Here is a 27,301-nt window from a genome sequence, read left to right on the forward strand (position 1 = left end):
ACAACTATTTCCCTCCAAGACCGACCCTCCCTCATAGTCATTCCCACCTGTAAAGCACTTTTCCTCCAAATACATTTAGCAAACTCACCCTTAGCCAACACACGGTTTAGATCTTCATAAGCTCCATGGTCACAATAGTTACACTTTGACAGAATAGGAATGCCAATTCTTGTCACCCGATCATCTACACTCAGTGCACCATGAAGCCCCTTCCACATAGTAGTAGCCATGAATTTAGGAAGAGAAGGATGCCATACCCAAACAGCCCAATCATCAATTGGCATTTTGATCCGAACACAATCCCATGCACTTTTTGTGGAGAATACCCTGTCTGGGGATAGGGTCCATACTAGCACATCTGCTCCATTTTTCCTGTTGCCCAAAACCATCAAGATTTCCTCCAAACGGTTATGACCAACCAACTGATTTATAAGCTCATAATTCCATCCATCCTCCAAAGTGCATTCTTTAATTTTCGGGGATGGATTAGCCACACTACTAAGGTCATTGTAAAGTGGACCATCCTCCAACCAAGTATCACTCCAAAAGGATAAATTGCCATCATTGACTCGCCATCTTGCAAATTGTAGAACTTCCGGAATGCATCAAATTACTTTCCCCCAAAAACTTGTACCTACTGAGGGATTAAGTAAAGAGATATGGGAGTTTTTAACATACTTTGATTTGAAAAACCGAACCCATAGATTATCTTCCGTAAGTAGCTTCCAAGCAAACTTCATATGCAAGGATTTTTTAATGTCTTCTAGATTTCTCAAACCAATACCCTATTCTTTTTTAGGATGGCACATCCCCTTCCATGCCCTCTAATGCTTTTTCGGCTTCCCCTAATGGAGGCCCAAAAAACAATTACTACAATACTGATTGAAGGACCTTATAATCGACTTTGGAACGTGCAAAATAGATAAGAGGTGGATAGGCATGCTCCCAAGGACATGCTTTAAGAGAAGAAGCCATGCCCCACTTGACAATAGTTTAGCTTGCCATCCTCCTATTCTATCTCTAATCTTCCCCAAAAAATCGTCAAAGTGGATACCCTTTAGCCTTCCGGAGAAAATGGGAGCTCTCAAGTATTTAAACGGCAAACAGCTTTCAGAAAAACCAGTAGATCGAAGCAACATCCGAATTCTAACATGAGAGATATGCTTCGAAAAAATAATCGATGATTTTTCCTTGCTCACCTTTTGGCCCGACTATTTTTCATACAACTCTAAAGACTCCGAGATATTTTTTAATGAATACTTATTGCCATTAGCAAAAATGACAATGTCATCCGCATATAACAGGTGAAAGATAAGAGGGGCGTCTCTATGATGATGAAAAGGTCTTATCAAACCTTGCTGAAAATTTTCCTTCAACAATCTAGACAAAATGTCCTCCACCACTATGAAAAGGTATGGGGAGATGGGGTCTCCTTGTCGAAACCCTCGCTCACCTTTGAAAAAACCTTTGGAAACCCCATTCATAGTCACCGAAAACCAAGGAGAAGACACATAACTTCTTATCAAACCACAAAACTCCATAGAAAATTTCAAGGCACATAACACATGAATCAAAAACCCCCACTCAATGCTATTGTAGGCCTTAGCCATATCGATTTTTATGAGATAATTACCACCCCGAGCTGGCCTATGAAGGTAATGTATCATTTCCTGAATCAAACTTATATTATCAAAAATACTTCTCCCAAGAATAAACGCGCCTTGTTCCTGGCAAATGAACCAAGAAAGCAATGGCGAAATACGAGCCACTAAAATCTTAGTACAAATCTTGTAAAATACTAAACACAAGTTGATAGGGTGGAACTTGTCAAAACTCTTTGAGTTATCGATCTTTGGAAGAAGTACAAGAGAAGTAGCTGAAAAAAATCTCTGGAAAGGATTACCTCGGAAAAAATCATGCACCGCCTCCACCACCTCCATGGAAATAAACTCCCAATAGAATTTATAAAAACTGGATCTGAAACCATTCGGCCCCCGACTACTATCCAATGGAATAGAAAACACTGCATCTTTCGCCTCTTGGATCGAAGGAAGCTCCATAATCTTCCTATTATCCCACTCGGTAATCACTGGATCAACCAAATTTGATAAATTTGAAAGACTACAAATATGATTAGAACCCAAAAACTCCTTAAAATACAGCACCGCCCTGTCATGAACTTCCTCCGAATTTTTTAGCTAGCGCCCATCACTTAGCCTCATCTCCCTTACAACCTTAAATTTTTTTGAATTTAGAGCATGGAAAATGAGACATTAGCCTCACCTGATTTTAGCCAACTTTGCTTTGCTTGTTGTGCCAGATGAGTCTCCTCTCTTTGTACCCACATATCCAATTCTAGTTTAGTAACCATCAGGTCAAGATCAACCTCCTCATTAAACCCTTCTTGCAATCTTTCTTCTAGAGCCAAAACCTGAACCTCCAGGACCTTTATGTTCTCTGTAGTTAGACCAAAAACACTTTTATTCCAAGCCCTTAAAACACATTTTAAGAGCCTTCAATTTTCGAACAAGCCGAACCATACCAACTTCACCACTCTCCACAACCCAAGAACGGAGAGCACATTCTTGGAATTCTACATGAGTCTCCCACATCTTCTGATATTTGAAACTGGAATAACCATATTTAGAGTTATTACTTTCCAACCATGCAATCATGGGAGAGTGATCAGATGATAATCTAGAAAAGTATTTCATAGAGGCAATTGAACACCTTAGCAACAAAGGGGTGTTTATCAGAACTCTATCCAATCTAGCCCAACTTCTTAAGAGACCATGCTGTCCATTACACCATGACAGACTATTTCCAGCATGGTTCATTTCCACTAAGCCAGAATCCTTTATGAAAGAATTATAATCAGCCATTCCCAGGTCGACCTCCTTTACGCTCCTCATCATTTCGAATAATATTAAAATTCCTAACAACCATCAAAGGATTAATCCCTGGATTTATACTGTGAAGACTATCCCCCAAGACTCTTCTCTGTAAATATTGACATTTCGCATAAATAAAAGACATAATGCAGTAGTCATTATTTTCCTCTAATCTAACTGTTAACGATTGAGAGCATGTCTTCAACACATTAACTTTTACACCTCCCGCCCAGAAAATCTAAAGCTTTCCACCATTTGCTTCATTCAAAACTATACCCATCATTTGCATTTTTTGTAAATGGCACATGTGACTATCATTAAGAAAAGGTTCAGCTACCACAACAATTCTTGGTTTATACATCCGCACTAATTTTCCAAGCCTTTTCTTGGAGGTACCAAGACCCCTAATATTCCAGAAGAAAATAGGCTTAATCATAGGTTCAATTTTGAGGGCTTACTTTTAGCCCTTTTGGAACTCCATAGTTTAACACCCCCATCGGCTTCTTGTTGATACTCACCTTCTTCCATGTCCGATAATGACTCTGGCACCTTCTGTAAATGAGCCACCGCATTATCCATTTCACCATCTGAAAAACCAATTTGATCACTGGTCTCCTCATCTAACTCCTCATCCTCAGAGCAATTTTCAACATGCACCACCTCCAGCTGATCAAGAGCATCCTCCTGCAAAAACATTTCCACAACCCTCACAGGACTTGTATTAACCACAACATTATTTTCCTCATGTACCAGACCTTCAGAAAACAGGGGCACACTTGAGACTTTCTCCTGAGACGTCTCCCCAGGCTCCTCAACAATTACTAGTATCGGCTCTTAGTTCTCAATCGAAGGGGCTTCAAGTTGTATTTAGGCATCATTCCTAACACCATTTCCATCACTACAGCCCCCCTCCCTTTCCTTTGTTTCATTAGAAATTCCTTCTGAAATTAAGATTGCTCCTGTCTCTTCCACACCGCCCTCTTTCATATATTTGTTTTTAACCCATTTCTTCTTGATTTGGTCATCTTTCAGCTTCTTACTTTCAACCTTTTTACACGTTTTAGAATTATGCCCCTGCAATTGAAAATTTTTACAAATTGCCGAGAAGTTCTCATATGATACTTCTTGATAACGACTAGAAGGCAATCGGTGATTACCAATCCAGAATCTTGGAATTGGAATCTGAGCAGCATCTATCTCCACACAGACCCTAGCACCATTTGTGAGTGTAGCACATCTCGTACTATTATGCCTTCTAAGATATCGACCAATCGGCATCAAGTTATGAAGGAAACATTCATGATACAGGTTTGGAGGTAGACCTGGAAGAAACACCCAAACAGGGACCATGGAAGGCTCTTGCTCCTCTGAGAAATCAGTACTCCAGTTGAAAATCCGCTAAGGAGACCCCTCAACATCGCAAACCTCACGGGAAAATGCTTCTAAATAATCGGGTTCGTTGGAAAACCTCACAAAAACATTGTGTGGTCTTCTCATGCTAGATACCACCGGTTGCTTATCCAGACCCCATCAGCCTTTGATGAAAGAGAAAATCACATCTAGCAATTGTCTCTGGCACAGAAATTTCATCACTAGAGAGAATCAAAAAGGTTGAGCCGATTTTTCCATTTCCTCCCTCGAAAACATGATGCAAATCTCTCCATCAATAACCTTTGGTGGATGAATCAGGATCTACACCTCTGGTAGCGGAGAAGGGCATTGACAAACCATCTCTGCAAAGCAGTGCAGCCTCCCAGCCGTGGCCGAAGAGCCCAGAAGGAACTCCGCAGCAACCATTCGACGCGCAGAGAGAAACCCTAGTAGAGCAAAAACATTTCCCTACCACTTCAACACAACATTATCTTGATTCAATGGAACTTGTGTCTTCAATTATGTGTTCATACCAAGATAAGTCTTCAACACCTCGGTTAAAAGTATTAATAATTGCTAATGCATCCCCTTCCAAAATCACACTCTTGAATGCTAATTCGTTGCACACCTCTATAGCCTTCTAGGGAGCATAGCATTCTACCAATGCAGGTTGTAAAACATAATTCTTTTGTGCACAGAAGGTGGATGCTAGTATTTTCCCTTCTTCATCTCTGATGATTATACCAATTCACATTTTATTGACTTTTGGATCCAATTCCCATTTTCACAAACGCATGGGTCGCATCCTAGTTTGTAGTTCAATTTATTTGTTGATTTGTTTGTCGTTGTTTTGTGGTTCACTTCATGATTTATTTGTTGTTACGTGTGTATATAAATTTGGTTCATTTTGAATTTTTTCCTTTCATTCTAGTAGTTGATATTGTTTTTCTTGGAGATGTATTTGTGTTCAAGAATATTGTTGATTTGTGGTTCACTTTGATTTTCTCTCTTTTCATTTTGGTTGCTAATATTGTTGTAATTTGAGATTTATTTGTGTTTATTAAGGATATATATTGCTGATTTGTGGTTCACTTCAAGATTTATTGGTTGTTCTCTGTGTGTATAAATTTGGTTCATTTCGATTTTCTTTCTTTTCATTCTTGTTACTGATATTGTTGTTCTTTGAGATTTATTTGTTGTTCAATATTTATTTTGTCAGTTTTCACTAAGTTAAAATGAGCAAGATGTGAAGATAAACAAAACAATTATTCTTATATATCTTTGAACTTTACTACCAGCTTTACATCCCAGTTGGTGTTTGCTTTATTATGCATGTAAACTTTATAATTGTTGGCTGGAACATAGGCTTGATGGGGAAAGAGAAAGATGTGTATACAAATGCAAAGATCAAGGAAGTCCAACGAGAAAGGTTATGAATGATTTTATGTAATTCCATACATGTTAGCAATGATGATGTAATTTCCACGTTTGCACTCTTGGATCAAATAAACATTGATGATCATTTGAAAAATGTGCAAAACTAAGTTTACTATAACGAAGATGAGTGTGATGTGAAATGTATGTGTGCATTGTTTGAGATGAGGGTCACTCTCTAGGCATGCATTTGTTATATGTCATATGAAGAACGTTAATTTGCTATGGGAAAAATATATCTTTGATCAATGGATCAATGGAGAAATGACATAAAAATGAGATATACACTAGTCAAAAGTAACTATGATGTCTTGAGGGTAATGAAGGCTAAAATAGAGACTCAAATTGAGATTATACCTCTACTTAAGGCAATAACTAATAAAAGTTTCTAATTAGTTCATGTGCACAAATACAAGATTTAAAAACAAACAAAAAAGGGTCATTCTACAAAGGGTTGCACCGATAAAAGGCATCGATGGTACATTTCTGTTCTTTTTTCTTAATATTAGAAAAGGATCGTGCTACATCCATTGATGGTGTAGTTCACGAGATTCTCTCAATAAAGCAATTTGGTATTTTCTTTTTAATTTTTCTTTCCATATTTTTTTATATTTTTAAATATTTAAAAACAATTGCCAATATTATAAAAAAAAAAGTACTTTCTTAATCTCTACATAAAAATAAATAAATCAAAATCCACTGTATTAGAGATAATGATACCAGTTAAAAGAAATCATGACAGATTCTGGAAGATCATCACAGCAGGTCAACATGCGAGATTTTTGGAATTATTTTTGTATAGAAATCTTCTATTTATAGACTATTGTAATATGTACATATCCCTTACTCTAATCTTTCCCTTCTTAGTTTTTCAACTGCATCGCTGCACTCTGTATATATTGCAATGGATACATGAATGAAATTAATTTTAGTTCCAATTCATTGGTCATATTCTTTATGGTATCAGAGAAATTCCTTCTCTAACGAGACTGCTCTAATCCTAATTCTATGGCTTCCACTAGCTCTAGTGTTCCTGTGGTTACTACTCCACCCATTTCATTGACAGAACAACAACAACTTATTTCTGTCAATCTCAACACCCAACTACCCTTGAAGCTTACCCCTACCAACTATCCTTCCTAGAGGGCTCAGTTTTTCACTCTTCTCATAGGATATGATCTTATGGGGTTTATTGACTGCACACTTTGTTGTCCATCTTGAGGTGATCTTACTTCACCACCATCTGTTGCTTATTTGTTGTGGTATAGGCAAGAAAAACTCTTGCTTCATGCCATTTTTGCCTCAGTTTCAGAGGCAGTGATGCCTCTCATTGCATCTGTGAAGACTTCACATTCCGCATGGGAACGACTTCGACGCTTGTATGCCAACAAGTCTCAAACTCGTATTATGCAACTTAAAGAGGATCTTACGCTGATCCAACGTGGTGACCGCCCTGTTAGTGACTTTCTTCAATCTGTGAAAGTTCTTGCAAACAAACTTGCAGTGATTGATGCATCATTTTCTACAGATGATATCACTCTCTATGTCTTGAATGGCCTCGGGTCAGACTTCAGGGAAATCGTGGCGCCCATTCGAGCTAGAGAAAATTCACTCAACTTTGAAGAACTTCATGATTTATTGGTAGGTCATGAAAGTTACCTCAAGCGCATGGACGCTGCTACATCTACCTTGGTTGCTACTACAAATTCAACTCAACGACGCAGCAATCAGCCCAGAAACAACAACAAACGGCACTAGTGAAAATTTTCTAATGGTGGCAAATGCTATCCCAATCGTGACAAAGTATGCAAATCGATTGTTACCTATCAGCTTTATGCTGAACAGGGCCATACAGCTAAGAAGTATCCCTCACGCAATAAATTTGAACCATCTGCAAATTGTGCTACAAATGGACATGCTTCAAACAAGAAATGGCTTGTTTACTCTGCTGCCTCACATACAATTACTTCAGATTTGGCCAATCTCTCCATCCACTCTGAATACGATGGCACGGACGAAGTAGTTATTGGCTCAGGTTTGCGTGTTATGCATGTTGGCTCCATGTCCATTCCTTCCTCTTCTCAAACCTTTACTTTACCCGATACCTTGTGTTCCCTCAATTCACAAAAATCTCATTTCTGTGCATAACTTTACCAAAGCAAATAATGTATTTCTTGAGTTTCACCCTTTTGAATTTTTTGTGAAGGATCGGAGCAAGTGAATGACACTCCTTTGAGGTAGATGTCAAGATGGTGTATATCCGCTGCCGGTACCAGTTGCTTCTAGTTATCCCCATCCTCTTGCACTCATGGGTGAACGTGTTTCAATGGCTGGTTGGCATCAATGATTAGGCCATCCCACTTCTAATATTGTGTCTAAAATTGTTCATCAAAATACCTTACCTGTGTTGGCTAAGGATTATTCTTTGAAACCTCTTTGTACTTCATGCAAATGCAATAAAAGTCATCATCTTCCTTTTGGAAAAACATATCTTGTTAGTACCCATCCATTAGAGTATATTTATGCCGATGCAAGCATTTTTTACCCTGTTGATGGTTTCAGATACTATGTCATTTTCATTGATCATTTCACCAAGCACAGTTGGTTCTTTCCCCTTTGCAAAAAATCAGACATAAGTTCAATCTTTACTCATCTCAAAACCATGCTGGAAAATACGTTTCAACATAAAATTAAAAATTTTTATTCGGACAATGAGGGTGAATTTCAAGCATTAAGTCCATACTTAACCAAAAATGGTATTTGTTTCTACACTTCTGCTCCTCACACTCCCCAACAAAATTGGACCAGTGAGTGTTGTCATCGACACATTGTAGAAACAGGTCTAACTTTGCTACATTAGGCCTCTCTTCCCTTGTCTTATTGGTCTCATGCTTTTCAAACTGCAGTTTACTTGATAAACAGACTGCCATCTCAAGTTCTTAAAAATAGATGCCCATTTGAAGTCCTCTTTAAGCGCCCACCAAACTATCTCAAATTAAGAACCTTGGTTGTCAATGCATTCCTTGGTTAAGACCATATAATGCCACCAAGCTTTACCCTCGCTCCCGTCCCTGTCTCTTCATTGGGTACAGCACTTCCCAAAGTGCTTATCGTTGTCTAGATCTAGAATCCTCCAAAACTTATATATCTAGACATGTTGAGTTTGATGAGCATGTTTTTCCCTTTGCAATTACAGCTACTCATTCACCGATGCCACTAGTTTCATCCTCTCGTGCAGGACCACCTATTGAACTATTGCATCTGGATCTAGTGCCCCCAACTCAATCTCCACTATAACAGCCCGCTAGAAATTCAATTGTGAAATTTCTATTAACTTTAGGAACCTCGTGAAAACCCCATAAGTTTTCACGAATCCATTAATCGTATAGATTTTTGTCTAACTACATAGTTAGTGTTATTATTTACTGTGGTATCAGAAGTGTGTTTTTGATTATTGGAAATAGTTAGAAGTGTCAAAATGTATTATGGTTTGTGCCATTAGACTCGGAGGGTTATTTAAAGTCTTATGGCGCAATAACATTTTTTCATATTTTCGGACAAAACGTCTGTTCAAAACTGTAGATATTATTGGATAAAAAGAAATATCTTGAGGTAATTTTCATGAATATTATTGGGTAAAAATATTTTGAGTTGATTTTTATAGATATTATTAGATAAAAATATCTTAAGTTGATTTTTTGTAAATACTATTGGATAGAATATTATGAGATAATCTTTTATAGATATTTTGGGGAGGAGAAAACTACACTCAACTCTCAACTCCAGCCTCATCTCTTCCATATCTCATCCATAAGTATCTCCAGTCACCTCTCCTCACGAAATTATTTCCATTTATACTTTCCATTAAAAGAATATCAAACACTCTCTCTCGGACAGCTTTTAGGAGTTCTTTTGCACGCCCATTTCGAAACTTTTGTAAGTGTTTTATCATAAAGTCTCCTTCATATAAGTTGTTACTTTTTTAGTCTAGTTTACATGGATATCTTATTTGCCCCATTTGAAGATCATTTGGTCAGTCAAATATTGTGTAAACTATAGAAAGGTCATTCTGGGAGATAAACTGGAGAATATGTTATAGTTTGGAGTTTTTGACCAAGCTAATGGATAGATATTGGTCCGAAATTTTTATGGAGTATTGTTAACATGTATATGTGACTATTGGTTGAGGATTTTTGCATGATTAAAGGTTTTAATAAAAGATTTTCTTAGATTTAGAAACTTAGAAACTGAAAGAAGAAAAACAGTTTCTGTTTTGAGAGAGTTTAACTCTTTGGTGGTCTAAACCTATTCTAATGACTTTAATAATTTTATTGGAGGATCCTAAGTATCTTATATACATGTTATATTATTATTTTGAAGATATTTGATGTTAGTTTCAAAGATATGAAATTTTATGCAAAGAGATATTCAAATAAGCCAAAGTGTAGATATTCTTGGCTAAATTTATGTTTTGGTTAATTTCTAACCATGTGATCTTGAATTAGAAGCTTATATATGTTTTAGGACATCTTTTTAAACCATGTGATGGTTTGGTTTGAAGATCATATATTTATAAGTCATAGATCAAGAGATTTATCAAAACTAGTTGAGGAAAAAGTTTCTGTTTTTGGCTAAGTGTAAAATCAAAAACTCCAAATGTTATTTTGTGATTTTGGTGACTTTAGTTTGATGATTTAAAGAATGGTTGATGTTAGGATGATATTATGAATATGTTAGAAGTAAGATTTGATTTTTGAAATTCTTGGAGATGTTTTGATTTAAGGTCAAAACTTGTGATTTAAATGCTTGGATCTTTTTACAAAAAAGTTTGGTGTTAATTATTAGCTTTTTCTAAATGGATATTTTAAGTATGGTTTTGAACTTAGGATTGGAAGATGTTTGTTGCAAAATTTTGGTTTAAACATGAGTTTTGAAATTGGAAGGAATTGCAACAAAAATCAAGGGAAATGGCCTATGGATGTTTCGGCCATAGTGTGTTCTTCATAATTGTGTTTTGTTTTAAATTTTTCTAAGTTGATATTTAAGTTTAGGACAAAATTTACATGAGGAATGTAAATTTTGGAAACTTTTGGAGTTAGTATGCAAAATCCTTAAGTTATGGGTAAAACGGTCATTTTTCCACATGTAGAGAGTAAAATGAAAATTTTACTCTTTAAGTTAGTATTTTCCATATTTCAAATTATTAGTGATTTACTTCTAACTTTTAGAATCACTAATTACAGTTCTTCGTGATCGCACTTGAAGTTTTATAAGAAACGCGGAGATCAAGGTAAGTTAGCTTTTAACTTACTAGCAGTCTACTGTGTATGTGTGCTAAGTAAAGGAACTACAGTGTATGTATGTGTGTTATCATATATGTCATGCCATGCCAAGTTATCACGTAATTGTCTATTATACAGAATTTATTCTGTCATCAATTTTTATCTGTTACATAATATATTCTGTCATGTATTACTGTACCTTACAAGTACGTCATGCTAAGTATGCCATCTATTACATGTATGTCAAGTCATGTAATATTCACTGTTGCAAGTATGTAATGTTAAATATGTTGTCTATTATATATTATGTCATGTTACGAAATGTTTCTATCTCAAGTTGGTCATGTATTTCAAGTTATGTTCAAGTCACGTTATGTTACGTCAGGGCTTCAATCATTTCGTATTCCAGTCACGTTTCATCTTGATTACTTATGTATGGGGTCACAGCAATTGTGGCGCATACACTACGTGAGACACAGCAATTGTGACACGTAGAATACATGGGGCCACAACAACTGTGGAGTATGTATTTAAGCAGTTAAAGAATAAGTTTCCGTAAAATACATGGGGCCACAACAATTGTGGAGTATGTATTTATACGTAGAATACATGGGGCCACAACAACTGTGGAGTATGTATTTTTCATGTTAAGTCAAGTTTGTGTAGAATACATGGGGCCACAACAACTGTAGAGTATGTATTTACACGTAGAATACATGGGGCCACAACAACTGTGGAGTATGTATTTAAGCAGTTAAAGAATAAGTTTCGTAGAATACATGGGGCCACAACAATCGTGGAGTATGTATTTATACGTAGAATACATGGGGCCACAACAACTGTGGAGTATGTATTTTTCATGTTAAGTCAAGTTTGTGTAGAATACATGGGGCCACAACAACTGTGGAGTATGTATTTACACGTAGAATACATGGGGCCACAACAACTGTGGAGTATGTATTTTTCATGTTAATTCAAGTTTCAAAGTAAGTTCATGCTAAGTCAAGTTTCAGATCAAGTTCATGTCAAGTCAAGTTCAGTTCATGTTTCAATTTAAGTTATGTCAATTATGCTATGTTGTACTCCAAGTTATAATTTAATTACTTATGAATTTGATTATGCATTTATGCTTTTACTGTCATCCATGCATCATTAGCTTGTGTGGAAGTTTTTTGTTAACTTACTGAGATTTGTAATCAAATCTCACTTTGGTAGTCCCAACTACCATTCCCCCCGAATGGTAGATCCTGTTACAGGACCTGAAGGAGAATCAGGAGCTGATCAACTAGACACAGTTGACTAAGTGACAGTGTGACATAAATGTTGATATAGTAATTAACGTAAATTACTATTTGTACGATTGAGTTGCATCTCTACTACTTTTTGGATCATAACCATTTTGGACTAGTGTTGTGATCTTAGTTGTTCAATGGATTTTTATGTATGAAGTATGTTTTAAGCATTTGGGATATTTTCAATTTGGTGCATAGTATTGCTAAAAAAAAAAAAAAATTATCCGCTGCAAATATTGCATATTGTTAGATGCATGTTAGGAATATTGCATCTTATATGTCATAAACGGGGGCAGGTAACCTTGTGTTGCATGTCTCGACGCTTCAAATGTCCGTCCAATCCCAAACGGAATTTGGGGGCATCACATCCACCATCTGGACAACTACCACTACAGAATGTTGATCATCCTATCTCGGTCTAGACCCCACAGAGCCTTTCACCCGAGCCATCTACAACATCTTCCACCGACAAATTCCAAAAGAACCCAACACCCTCACCTCCTTCTTTACAGCCTTCCCAAATCCATCAAATGACCACACAATCAATGCATAACATTTATAAACCAAAGCAACTCTACCTCGTTATGAAGCACCCTCTCCCTCATCCTGTGGAGCCCACATGTGTTACACAAGCCCTGAAAGATTCACAATGGCATCAAGCAATGTCAGATGAATTCACAGCTCTTGTGAAACATGGTACTAGGGAACTAGTGCCTAAAACAACTACTCAAAATCTGGTAGGATGTAAGTGGGTTTTCCGTATCAAACGGAACCCGGATGGTAGTATTGAGTGCTGTAAGGCACGGTTAGTGGCTAAGGGTTTTCATCAATGGCCAGGCCTTGACTATACTGAAACATTTAGTCCCGTAGTCAAACCCATCATCGTTCATTCAATTCTCACTCTTGCCATGAGTTATCGCCGGCCCTTATGACAACTTGACGTTAATAATACCTTCCTCCATGAAACCTTGCAGAAGATGTCTACATGGTTCAACCGCCTGGCTTTATTGATCCTAATTTTCCTTTACATGTCTGCAAGCTAAAGAAATCCATTTGTGGCCTAAAGCAAGCTCCACGAGCATGGTACAAGGAGCTCCAACTTTATTTGCTGCAATTGGGATTCTTTAGGTCTAAAACGAATCCTTCTCTATTCATTCTTCAGCAAGATCAAGTAACAATCTATTTCCTTGTCTATGTGGATGATTTGATCATCATTAGAAGTGATTCTGCTACTGTCAACAATATCATCTGTCAACACAAAGAAAAATTTTCTCTTAAAAATCTCGGGCTTCTCCACTATTTTCTAAGTGTGGAAGTAATTCCTTGCAAGCATGGATTATTCCTCACACAGCACAAGTACATTCGTGATCTTCTTGTTAGAACTAAAATGGAAGGTGCGAAACAGGTTAAAGCTCCCCTTGCTTCCAAAGACAACTTAGTGCTAAATGATGGTTCTCCACCAGTTGATGCTACTAAGTATAGAAGGGTCATTGGAGGCTTACAATATTTAGCGCTTACACGACCGAATAGCTTTTCCAATTAACAAACTTGCTCAGTTCATGCATCAGCCCACTACAATTCATTGGCAAGCAACAAAAAGGTTGCTACGTTATCTCAAGAATACTGTCAACCATGGCATGCTCCTACACAGGACAACCAAGCTACAACTGCATGGTTACTCAGACGCCGACGGGGCTGGGAACAAGACAGACCGCACCTCAACTTCAGCATATCTTAGTTTTCTTGGTGCAACTCCTATATCCTGGTCCACTCATAAACAACATGGTGTTGCACGATCCTCAACCGAAGCTAAATACTTAGCCTTAGCCACTGTAACATCTGAATTGGTTTGGATTTTGTCTCTATTCAGTGAACTTGGCATTCCAATTCCTATGGCACCTACACTTTTCTGTGACAATATTGGTGCCACTCAACTAAGTCTCAATCCTGTGTTTCACTCGCGCATGAAACATATAGCAATTGATCTACACTTTGTACGGGACTTAGTTGGTAAGGGAATTTTGGGTGTCTCGCATGTTAGTACAGAGGATCAACTTACTGACCTCCTAACAAAAAGCTTATCTCGTCAACATTTTCAACGGCTTTCAACCAAGATTGGTGTTGCTGATGGAACACAAATCTTAAGGGGGCATATTAGAGATAATGATACCAGTAAAAGGAAATCATGACAGATTCTGGAAGATCATCACATCTGGTCAATATGCGAGATTTTAGGAATTATTTTTGTACAGAAATCTTCTATTTATAGACTATTGTAATCTGTACATATCCCTTACTCTAATCTTTCCCTTCTTAGTTTTTCTACTGCATCGCTACACTCTGTATATATTGCAATGGATACATGAATGAAATTAATTTTAACTCCAATTCATTGGTCATATTCTTTACAATGTCGATATCGATCATCGGGGATGCATAGATTCATTAGAAAAGCAACAAAAATATACTATCGTCCCTTCAATTAAAAGAGAAACCTCCAAGAAATATATGGACCTGTTCAGCTCAACTAATGGGCATGTGGCTCTAAGCACCTGCCAGTTCTTGCTTTCTCAGCATTATTTTTCCACTAGAGCTATGCAAACCCTCCGCCTCCGACTCCATCCAACCTTAGCTCTGATTTCAATTCGAATGAAATCGGTGGGTAAAAAAAATCAAACTTCGAGTCAGAGTTCAGAGTTAAACAAGATTCTATAATGTCTACTCTGATTCTAATAGATATACTTAATATATTTAATATTACAACGAGGGTAAGGATGCTCAATTGGCTTAATGATCATTTACGTTCTTATTAAACTCCATTAATGGAGTCGAGCCCCACGTGAACTTTTGAAGCTTTTTTAAAACTAATACAATATTAAAGTAAACCCATTAGTGGGTCCCCCACGTCAACTTTTGAAGCTTTTTGAACAAGGATAATGCTTTATCCAAATAAGAATGTGGCCACCGATTGTAATTTTTAATTTTTTTAATATATATTTTTTTAAGGAAGTATTTTTAAATGATATTGTGATTTTTATTTATTTTTAAAAAATATTTAAATATATTAAAAAAATACATATAAAAAATAAAAAACAAAAAAAAAAAATTGTTTTACCTTTTCGGTGGCCACCTTCGGTGGCGTTTTTCTGTGGACGTAGCAGCGTCCTTGAACAAATGTTCCCCAGACCCCACGAACAATTCTCTCTCTCATTTCTCTATCTTCGTGCAGCGCAGATTCTCTCTATTTTTCTCAGTTCTACGTCTATCGCGAACTTAAAGGCCTCTCAAATTCTCAATCTCTCCAGCGCAGGAGCCATGTCCGAGCAGCACCACTTCCAGTCCAAGCCTAGGCCCTGCAAAGTTTTCTTTTTTCTAACATTTCGGTCCTGTCTCCCTCCCTCTCTCTCTCTCTCTCCCCTTTAATACATACATTATTTTTTTTTCTTTTATAACATGCAATACATCTTCTATTTCAGCCTATAATTTTTTTGCATGTTTGTGTTTGATTTTTGAATCCGTAAGTAAAATATAAACACCGAATCCTGAATGCTGCTCTGAGCTGGGCTCCAAACTCCATTCTCCAAGCTCCGACTTTCAATTGGAATTGAACTCCGACTACAATCTGAGTCGATAGGGGTGTAATCGGTCCAGTTTTATATTTTAAAAATCAATTCTGCATGAGCTACTCCCCTAAACCAGTTCTTCCAGTTTTATCAGTCTAGTTCAGTCTGATTTTTTGGTTTTAATATATTATATTATATAATATATAATATATAATATACTTTAGTGATAATATATTGTAGTATATTATAATTGTATTGTAGACTATAGTGATATATTATAATATATAATATAGTGATATATTATAGTATAATACAATATATAGTGATATAGTATTATTATAACTATTAATATGCACTATATAATATTAATATAAATATTAATACAATAAACTATAGTGATATAAGATTTTTAAATTTAATATTATATTAATTAATAATTTATCATATAATACAAAACTATTTTATACATAATTATATATTATATATAAAAATTATATACAATATAAAAAATTTAAATATATAAATAAACTGGTCTGGTTTTAGAAAAAGAAAAATCGTAACCGGACCGATTTTAACCGGTTCTAAGAAAAATAAAATCGGTACCAGATCGAACTAATTTCGGTATTCGACCAAACTCATCAGTTTGATCCGGTCTGATTTACCAATTTATTGATTTTTTTTTACACTCCTAATTGTCGGAGTCGAAGCACATTTTGTCCTCCAACCCCAATTGGAACCAAAGGTTGGAGGTGGGCATTTCGACTCTATCAGAGTCCAAGCCCACTCTTAGTTTCCACCAACTGCACCATCATTATTGGTTGAGCCGTACATCCATAATGGTTGAGCCATACATCCTCTAAGGATGTAGCGCGAGACGGCTCCTGAGAAGATCAAAAAGGTCTTTTTATTATTTTTATTTTTCTTTATTTAATTTTTTTATATTTTAATATATATTTTTTTTAAAAATTTATAATATCATTAAAAAATATTTCCTTAATAATTAAGTAAAGAAAAATTATCGGCTCCTGAGAAGATCAAAAAGGTCTTTTTATTATTTTTATTTTTCTTTATTTAATTTTTTTATATTTTAATATATATATTTATTTAAAAATTTATAATATTATTAAAAAATACTTCCTTAATCATTAAATAAAGAAAAATTATCGTGACTCAATCGGGACACAACTCTCCGTAAGACTTGCATTTCTGTTATTGGTTATATCTAGTGCTAGTGGTTCATATCCTCTTGACTACACTGCCTTTATAACAAGGAGGGAGTTGTGGAGACTGATTTGACTGAAGTTCTGTCATATATTTATCATTATTAAATGATTATTTATTAGATATTTTTTATAATTTAATAATAACGAATGTGCCACATCTTATTCAATATGATATAAATAAGATGAGAATATATTGTATAGAATTACTCACAACTAAAAAGCTTTACCTTGTTGTAGATAAATGTTTATACATCTTCTATGTATTTTCTATTCTTCACATAATTTTTAATAATATTATGTATAGTTATAGGGTGTGAAAGTTTTATGCATTTTTTAAAAAAAATACTTATAGTAATAAGTAATATATATATATTTTTTAAATGGAATAAGTAAGATTCGTACATTTACTATAAATAAGATTAATTAATTAATTAGTATTCAAAAGTTCGTGTCCACCAACGGAGTTTTTATCACTTTTATGGTCTAATCTTATAGCCAAGTCGTCGTTTGTGAGCCATAATAGAAGAACCACTTTTCTTAAATGCAGCAGCCAGAGTTGAATCACTGCGGAGAAAACAAATCCGAAAACTCGTTGAACAAATGGTTTGGTCCGGTTTGTAATTGGTTCGGTTTGGTTTAGATTCTCAACCCCAATTTTCGTGTTTTAAAAACAGGTTTGGACTTAACAGAATCAGAACATAGATATTTTAAATATTTTTTATATTATTAATTTTTTATTATTCATACCAATTAATCTTATACATTTTTTCATATAACAAAAAACTAATATTAAATTATGAACGATAAATATATTTTTTATATAATAAATTATAATATATATTCTTATTGATAAATAAATTTTTACATATTTGATCTTTTTTTTTTTTTGAGAAACTATTTGATCATATATTCTTATATAAAAAGTCTAGAATTTATATATAATATAATTAAATATTTTACTTATACTAAAGTATAAACAGACTAATAATTTAATATATGTAAATATCACAATATTATTATCATATATAATCAAGTAAGAAATAAATTAAATACTAGGATCATAACATGTAAATAAATTAGATATTAGTAAGACGTTAAAAAAAGAAAAAGAAAAACCTGTTAAACTGAATCGAATCAGATTCAAATTGAAAATTTTAATTTCGGTGATCCATAACAATTCTTAAATTTTTAAAATTAACTTATATCGATTTGGTTTAAAATATATATAAAACCAGACCGAATCAAACCCAACCATTTAGACCGGTAACGAGTGGATTTGCTTCCCTTTCATTGCTTCGCCGACATGTGCAGGTCATTGACTTGCTTTGTCACCCAAAAAGAGCAAGAAGTAACGGGTAAAGGCCATTCTCGCTTCCGCAATCCGCATGCCTTCTGCGTATTTTTCCTACGCCGCCTCTCCTTTTGAGCTTTCATTCCATCAAGTTCATGGGGACTCTGATCTTGTTCATCCTCTTCTCGGCATTGTTTGCTCCGGCGACATCCACAAATCGCACTTTGAGCGGAGGTTTGTCTCTCTCCAGCGAGAACCCGGAAGATGTTTTGACTTCGCCGAATGGAGTGTTCTCCGCGGGCTTTTACCCCGTCGGTGACAATGCTTATTGCTTTGCCATATGGTTCGCCTCCCTAACCTCAAGGAGTCAGGACCGCACCGTTGTCTGGATGGCCAACCGAGACCAACCGGTTAACGGAAGGAAATCGAAGCTCTTCCTCCTCAGAACTGGTAATCTTATCTTAACCGACGCCGGTGAGTTCACCGTCTGGCAGACAAACACTAATTCTCTCTCTTCTTCAGAATTACATCTTTACGATACTGGTAATCTTGTTCTACGAACTTTGGGAGGTACAAATTTGTGGGAAAGCTTCCACTTTCCCACAGACACCTTGCTTCCCCAGCAATTACTAATTAGAAATACAAAGCTTGTATCCTCTATTAGCCAGACCAACCATTCCTCTGGCTTCTACAAGCTTCTTTTCGATAATCATAACGTCCTCTGCCTTCTTTATGATGGGGCTGAGGTTTCCAGTATGTACTGGCCTCTACCATGGCTGAAACGCGGACAAGATGACGGAAGGTTCGTGTACAACAGTAGTAGAATCGCAGTGCTTGATTCCTTCGGCTACTTTAGTTCTTCCGATAAATTTACATTTTCGTCAGCCGACTATGGGCAATTGCTCCATAGAAGATTGACAGTTGATTACGATGGTAATCTTCGTTTGTACAGTTGGGACGAGGAGGGCGAGATGTGGGTTGTTTCATGGCAGGCCTTTCAGGTACCTTGTATGATTCATGGTGTTTGTGGGGCTAACGGTATATGCAGCCATGTTCCTGGTATTGGCAGAAATTGCTCGTGCCTTCCAGGATATAAGGTGATAAATCATACCGATTGGTCTCAAGGGTGCGAACCCGAATTTGATCTCTCTTTTGGAAAAAACAAGTTTGATTTTTTGCAGCTATCCCATCTTGATTTCTATGGTTATGATTATAGTACCTACCCCAATCGTACACTTGATCAATGCAAGAACTTATGCTTGGAATTGGCCGAGTGCAAAGCATTCCAATACACCTTTCGCTCAGATGATGGTTATTCAACTTGTTATCCCAAGATTCTATTGAGAAATGGACATTTGCCTTCTTTTGGTGGAAGCTTCTATCTGAGAGTGCTGAAAAATAATCACCTCTCCAACGCAAATCTTGCAGAAGAAGTTGGTTTAAATTGTTCAAGTAAAGGTGCCCTGCTACTGGAAAGAGCATACACAAAAAGCCGGGTAAACGGGATAGTGAAATTCATGCTTTGGTTTGTATGTGGATTAGGAGGACTAGAAATTGTGGGCATCTTTTTTGTGTGGTTTCTCTTGCTTAGAACCCCCAAAAATTCTACTGCAGACAAACAAGGCTATCTTCTTGCCATCACTGGTTTCCGAAAATTTACATATTCAGAGTTGAAGAAGGCCACAAAGGGCTTTACTGAGGAGATTGGGAGAGGTGCAGGAGGGGTTGTTTACAAAGGGGTGTTGGCGGACAATCGAGTTGCAGCAATCAAGCAACTATACGAAGCTAACCAAGGAGAAGATGTATTTCTGGCAGAAGTGAGCATCATTGGTAGGCTTAACCACATGAACTTGATAGAAATGTGGGGTTATTGCGCTGAGGGAAAACACAGGCTTTTGGTGTCTGAGTACATGGAGCATGGTTCATTGGCAGACAACCTCTCTTCCAATGCACTTGACTGGAAGAAAATGTTTGAAATTGCTTTTGGCACTGCAAAAGGCCTGTCTTATTTGCATGAAGAGTGCCTCGAGTGGGTTTTACACTGCGATGTAAAACCTGAAAACATATTCCTAGACTCTAATTATCAACCAAAGGTGGCAGATTTTGGCCTGTCCAAACTACAAAGTAGAGTAGAAACCGACAATTCAAGTTTCTCGAGGATGAGAGGAACCCGTGGATACATGGCTCCGGAGTGGGTATTCAATCTGCCCATCACTTCCAAAGTAGATGTTTATAGCTACGGGATTGTTGTGTTAGAGATGATGACTGGAAAAGATGCTGCAAAGGGTGTCCATGACATAGACAGTGGAGAGCAGCCACAGCACAAAAGGCTTGTTTCGTGGGTGAGGGAAAAGAAGAATAGGGCGGCTTCAATTGAGTCCTGGTTTGACGAGATCATAGACCCAAGGTTGAAAGGTAAATACGATATTGGAAAGATGGAAACTCTAATTGGGGTTGCTCTGCAATGTGCAGAGGAAGAAAAAGATGCAAGACCCAGCATGAGACAAGTAGTTGAGATGCTTTTAGCCCCAGAAAATGATCTCCAGTGATGGCAGGTATGTCATACATGAAGAAAGACTAGATTGATTTTCTGCTACCCAGAATAGAAAGAACAAGAAAATTAGACCCGAAAAGATGATTGATTTTCTGTTGTTGTAATTATGATATCCTTGCTTAGAGTTCATTAATAAAAATAATGATGTTTAATACTCGTTTTTAAGAAAATAAATTAGCTCTTTGAACTTCAATACTCTCAAGCAACAGCAATCAATGGTTTTATTGTTTTTTCTTCTCTCTAAATGCCTACGATTATGAAATACACATGAGATACCGAGGGAATAAGAAAGTGTGTACGCCACCGTTTTTACTGTAGTTAAGAAAATAAAGTGATGGCTATCATGTTTGCCAACCCCACCCCCAAAACAAACAAAATTTAGTTGATTTTTTTTCTCTCGGGAAATTTCGTTTTATTTCTTAAGTTTTTTCCTGGGGTTCCCCCAAAACAAACAAAATTTAGTTGATTTTTTTTCTCTCGCGAAATTTCGTTTTATTTCTTAAGTTTTTTCCTTTTATTTTTCTTAACCATTTCTTTCTTAATCCCGAACAGAAAAATATATATATATATATATATATATATTAAAAAAAAAAAAAAAACCTAGAATGCTAATACGAACTGCTAGTGGTGTGAACTATGAAGGATTCATAAAAGCCCTAAGCAAAATCTGGTCTATTGTGCATTCAGATGTTGTGAACTGCCCATAATTCACACCCACGAAGCTGAATGCAATGCTATTATGGATAGTAAGAGATGGCTGAGAACGATTTCAATCTTATAGATTTTTTTTTTTTTTGGGCCGATAGTGGGAAACAAAAAGACAAAAACCTTGAGAGATCTCTATTCGACTGATCGCATGGGTCTTATCTTGATTCAAATAGAAATCACAGCCAAACTCAATATATATCATATGCGTCCACTAATAAACCAAGTCCCAAACATCAAATATCTATTATTTTCTACCAGAAAGAGAAAGAAAAAATAGAAATGAAAATTCTATAAATTACACTCATTCCATTTTTCTTTAACTATTATGCGATGAAAGATAATCCAATAGTGATAAAATCATAGAAGTGTCAAACTTTACATAATGGAAAAATTTAAAACCAGGCACCCTTTGCGCAAGAAACCCAGCTAGCTGCCGTGTAAAAAGTAAAACGGTGCGTACAGAAATGAATGCTACTGGCAGGAGGAATGGAAAGAAGCAAAAAAAGCGAATCATTTTCTCTTCTCCAAGTCTCCTCTTCTCTTCTCCAAGTCTTCTGAATCCTAACCCTAGTCAAAACCAACCAAATCCCGCCTGCTCTATTCCCCCATAGCAACAAGCCATCCACTTCTCTGATCTCTCTTTCCCCTTCCATTTCCCCTTCCCCATTACTGTCGGTAGAGTTCCCCTTCCCCGTCGGTATGGTGGTTCCCTCTCAACCCGCCCTTGAACTCCCTTTCTCTCACCTTGCCCTTGGATTTGTCACCTCTACTTTACGTTCCGTAAGCCCTAATTTTCTCTCATGCTTTCTCCCCAATATTTCAGCCTGACATAGTTAAACTTGAGACTGTACACTTTCTTGAGTCTCAATTACTAGTTGATCAAACTGGATTCCACTAAACTCCAAAATTTGACGGGGAAGGCAATACAAGAAAGCTGAAAGTGAGATAATATTGATGGGATACTTGGGGCATGAGAGACACAACTATGGTCCCCTACCCTGTTAAACTATGTTATCAAATCTAAAACTCAAAAGCCTTACCACAAAGCACTTCCATACTCAAGAGACATCTCGATGCTTTCCTTTTCCAAGTTGTAATCTGGTCAATATTTTCCAACATGTTAACATAGAAGTCCAAATACAATGATTTATAACCCAATAAATAATAATAATAATAAACAAGCTCACCTTGCTGCAAGCACAATAATTTTCATCCGCCTTTAGCATCAATTCATAGACATAAAAATCTAGTCTTGCAAAAAATCTAGTCCTATGAATGCAGCAACCCATTTTACCATAAATCTAGTCTTGCAAAAAATCCATTTTGCAATATATATAGACAATAAATCTAGTATGAATGCAACAACCCAGTGGGGAAAAAGTATTTGGATGTTAAATAAGACTTAACAAATCAACCACATTGTGAAAATCCAGACGATAATTAATTCAAATAGGAAGAATAGGATCATAACCAAATTCAAGGAGAAATTAACCCATGTGGTTTAAAAACGAAATTCGCCTCCATTTAAAGTCATTTCCCATTTACAACAGTAATCTTGTGTAGAAAATTATTTGAAGGACGATGCTACAGTGGGGGAAAACCTCTTACCTACAAGAATTGCTAGATTCAACACCGAGAAGTGGGGAGCTTCTGGCCGAGGTGACGGCAAACCTCAGCAAGCCGATAAAGGGGAGAGAGAGAGAGAGAGAGAGAGAGGAAAGATTGCAAGAGAGAGTGAGACGAACAATAAAAGGATCTATTCAATGGTTGTTCATGTTTTTCTTTAATTCATTTCTCTTCGACAGCCTGTTTGTTTCATTTATTTTTTTTTTTAAAAGTCCCACCACGTCAGTGGGGTGTGCAAGTTCATGCATGAAATAGACTATATATAACAGTACTATTACATAATATGTAGAATGAAAGTGTAGTTCATATGTAGAATTTCTTAATATATACTATAACATAATAAGCATATATCCAACAACAGTGATAAGTGAATCCACCATCCCTCCCTCCTTTTGCTATGTTTTTTGGACTTTTTTCATTCAAATCTATTAGTCAATATTCACAATATTTTAGACTTTTCTTCTTGTATTTTTAAAATTTATTACTAAAAGTCTAAAAACAATAAAACTAATTAATAATTAAGTAATTAGTAATAGTAACTAATAATTACTAACTAATACTCTAATAAGTTAATAACTATAAACTACTATGTAATCAATAAAAATGTCCACTAGATGAGTAGATGTTTAATACAAATATTACAAACCAACACAAATTGTTTTAAGCAATAAGCAAGCAACTAATACAAATTAAAATTAAATTATGACAAAATGAAAAATCGTAGATCTTCAATTCTTCATTCCATAGTCGAAAACAGTCTTCAGTCATCAATAGTTGTGATGCCTAATTGTGCTTCCAATTCTATATAGATATAAAAAACATTAAAATTAAACATCAAATATTAATAAAAAACATCAAATATTAATAAACTTGGATAATGAATTGCAGAGGCGATTGGCGAAGTGGGAAATGCTAAAATGGAAAGTGGAAGATGGAAGGGGTACTTTACACTCATACAAAACGACACTGTTTGGCTTGTTCATATTTTTTTTTTCACTATTAAAGGGTCCAAAATGAATCATCCAATTTATTTAAGTGAAACAGCGTCGTTTCTATATATGTATAACAAGAAAAAAAATCTAAGAACCAGTCAGCCGGTTCAACGGCTTTTTGCACAGAAGAACCAAAAATGAACCGGCCAACGTCAGTTCCTATATATTTCACTCGACCCCCGACTGGTTCTTCGCAGGTTTCAGCCGGTTCTGACATCAGGCAATTAGTTTCTGCCGGTGTAGGTCAGTTTGCCGATTTTATGTACAACCCTAGCTGTAAATAGATTTTTCTTGTCATAATGATAATAATAACAAAGTTGAGAAATTGAGTCATAAAAATTCTTTTGGTGCCGTCTCCATTTGGTAAGAAGGCAAGAAATAGAAACTCCATTGAAGTCAGTTATTTCCATAACATTGCGTATGAAAGACAATTATGCAAAATTTGAAATGATATTATATAGAAATCTCAAAGTTAAAAAGAAAATATGTTTTCATGCAATGGTTCCTTCCACCCTCTTATTATTAAGCTTAAATTTAAACGTCATTCCTTTTTATTTTCTAATTTTTCCATTCTTTATCAGATTCATTCTTCTATTTGAATCACATGAAAGAAAGAAAGAAAAAAAACAAAAACAAAAACAAAAACAAAAACAAAAAGAAACAAAAAAATTGAAGAGAAATTTTAGCATAAACTTGAAACTTCTATGGGACACTGTTCGAAAGGAGTTGGAATGTATCAAAGAAGTCTTTTAAGTTCAAGTCTACACTTCATCCAATTTAATGATCTAATTTTGAGCATGTATGAAAGGATTAAAACCATTGAAATGAGCAAACTCTTCAAGTCTCTCAGCTTCTTCCCTTGTTTTCTCCTATAGAGTTCTCACTTTTCATGTCAGACATTAAAACCATTGAAATGAGCAAACTCTTCAAGTCTCTCAGCTTCTTCCCTTGTTTTCAGTTCTCACTTTTCATGTCAGACGCTTGTCCTCTAGCAGCTAACAAGCCTCCCAACACCATCATCAATAGCGTGGTTGAGAGTTTCTTCGATTGTTTGAGTAATATTGGATATAGATTTAGGGTGTGCAAGTATCACACATTTTTATTGAAAAAAAAAAGTAGCTAGAGTCCACTATTAAAAAATACTATTTTCATTTGAGTCTAATATTTATCTATTTTTTTCAAAATAAGTACACAAAATTTACATAATTTAAAACTGTAATTATCATTTCTAAATAATGATTGCTATAGCTATATAGAAATTACACAAAAATAATTTCATAAACAGATGTGATTTTATATAATATCTTAGATTTATTTTATAATAAAAATAATTTTATAATTTGACAAATCACAAAAAACAGTACTTTGACTCTAAAATATGCAAGCTGCCACCCTCGTACGTGTCTGCTTTTCGATTTCCAAGACAGTCAAAACAAAGGCTAAAATAGAGACTGAAATTGAGATTATGCCACTACTTGATGCAATGACTAATAACAACTTCTAATTAGTTCAGTTCATGTGCACAAATACAAGATTTAAAAACAAACAAAAAAGGGTCTCTGTCTACAAAGGGTTGCACCGATGGTACATTTATCATTTATGTTGTTTTATGTTAATATTAGGAAAGGATCATGCTAGATCCATAGAGGGTGTAACTCGAGAGATTCTCCCAATAAAGCTATTTGACCAATTATATCTTTAATCATTTTAAAAAAAACTCACAACATTTTTGAAAAAAGACATTTTCTATAGTATTTATATTACTATATCACTATAGTATTATATAGTGATATAGTATTAGTATAACTACTAATACTATAATGATTTATGTAATTTTTTATATATAGACCTAAAGTGGATTACTAATACTATTAGTATTAGTATTAGGGTATAAAATATAATTAATATACTAATATACATTAGCATGCTAATGTATACAAATTAATCAAAGAAAAATGTAATTAATATGCTAATGTATATTAATATTAGTATTACTAATGTATTATGTATTTATCAAAATGAATATGTTGAGAATTTATTAGGCCATAAAATGTAATTAATATATGTATATTATATTAATAACATATGATCAAACAAATTACAAATGTTCATATTTAATTAAAATTATATGTTATAAATTATAGTATTAAATTATTTCATATAAGGTATATAATTTTATATATTATATATAAAAATTTCATATATATTATATATATAAATTATATTTATATATAATATATTTTATAATTTATATAATATTAAAAATTTAATTTTTATATATATTTTAAAACCGGCCCGATCCTGAAAAGCACGTAACAGAAACTGGATCGAGTCTAGCCATTTTTACAATATAGGAACTGGTTCCAAACCATTCCAAAACTGGACCGATCTGGACCCTTTTTTCAATTTTTTAATTTAAACTTTCACCCCTAGTTTCCACCAAGGGCACTATCATTATTGGTTATATCTAGTGCTAGGTTCATATCCTCTTTTCTTTTTTCTCTTATTTTTTTAATTTTTTATTTTAAAGTTCATAACCTCTTAACTACACTGCCATTGTAACAAGGAGGGAGTTGTGGGGGATTAAAGTTTTGTCGCACAACAATTAACGAAAAATTTTATAAACCATTATATTATTTTATTTTCATTCCACAAAATAAGATATAACATATTTAATATAAGTAATATATTTACCTTTTTTTTTCAAATAAAATAAGTAAGACTCGTACATTTTAATATTATAAATAATATTAATTAATTAATTAGTATTCAAAAGTTCGTGTCCACCATCGGCGTTCTTATCACTTTTATGGTCTAATCTTATAGCCAAGTCGTCGTTTGTGAGCCATAAATAGAAGAACCACTTTTCTTAAATGTAGCAACCAGAGTTGAACGCCTACAGTGTGCGGAGAAAACAAATCCGAAAACTCGTTGAACAACTGGCTTTATCCGGTTTGTAATTGGTTCGGTTTGGTTTAGATTCTCAATCCCAATTTTTTATGTTTTAAAAACGGAGTTGTACTTAACAGAATCAGAATATAGATTTATTAAATATTATTTATATTACTAGTTTT

At 35.1% G+C, this 27,301-nt stretch overlaps 1 protein-coding gene and 1 long non-coding RNA gene across 2 annotated transcripts; one reads left to right on the forward strand and one right to left on the reverse strand.

Moving 5' to 3' along the window:
• Nucleotides 1-18,314: 18,314 nt before the first annotated feature.
• On the forward strand, nucleotides 18,315-21,094 carry LOC122299653 (putative receptor protein kinase ZmPK1). Its single transcript, XM_043110045.1, has one exon. It carries the CDS (start codon nucleotides 18,503-18,505, stop codon nucleotides 20,894-20,896), a length of 2,394 nt encoding a protein of 797 aa, XP_042965979.1. The 5' UTR covers nucleotides 18,315-18,502; the 3' UTR covers nucleotides 20,897-21,094.
• Nucleotides 21,095-21,833: 739 nt separating this feature from the next.
• Nucleotides 21,834-23,364, reverse strand: LOC122299692. Its single transcript, XR_006239727.1, has 2 exons — nucleotides 23,218-23,364; nucleotides 21,834-22,707 (listed from the first exon to the last, which is right to left on the reverse strand). It is a non-coding gene; the product is annotated as an uncharacterized LOC122299692 (long non-coding RNA).
• Nucleotides 23,365-27,301: the final 3,937 nt, after the last annotated feature.

This window comes from Carya illinoinensis, chromosome 16 (genome assembly GCF_018687715.1).
Source record: "Carya illinoinensis cultivar Pawnee chromosome 16, C.illinoinensisPawnee_v1, whole genome shotgun sequence".
In the NCBI taxonomy this organism is placed as follows: domain Eukaryota; kingdom Viridiplantae; phylum Streptophyta; class Magnoliopsida; order Fagales; family Juglandaceae; genus Carya; species Carya illinoinensis.

Coding starts and splice junctions, on each gene's coding strand:
- LOC122299653 (XM_043110045.1), top strand. CDS start 18,503: ATGGGGACTCTGATCTTGTTCATCCTCTTCTCGGCATTGTTTGCTCCG.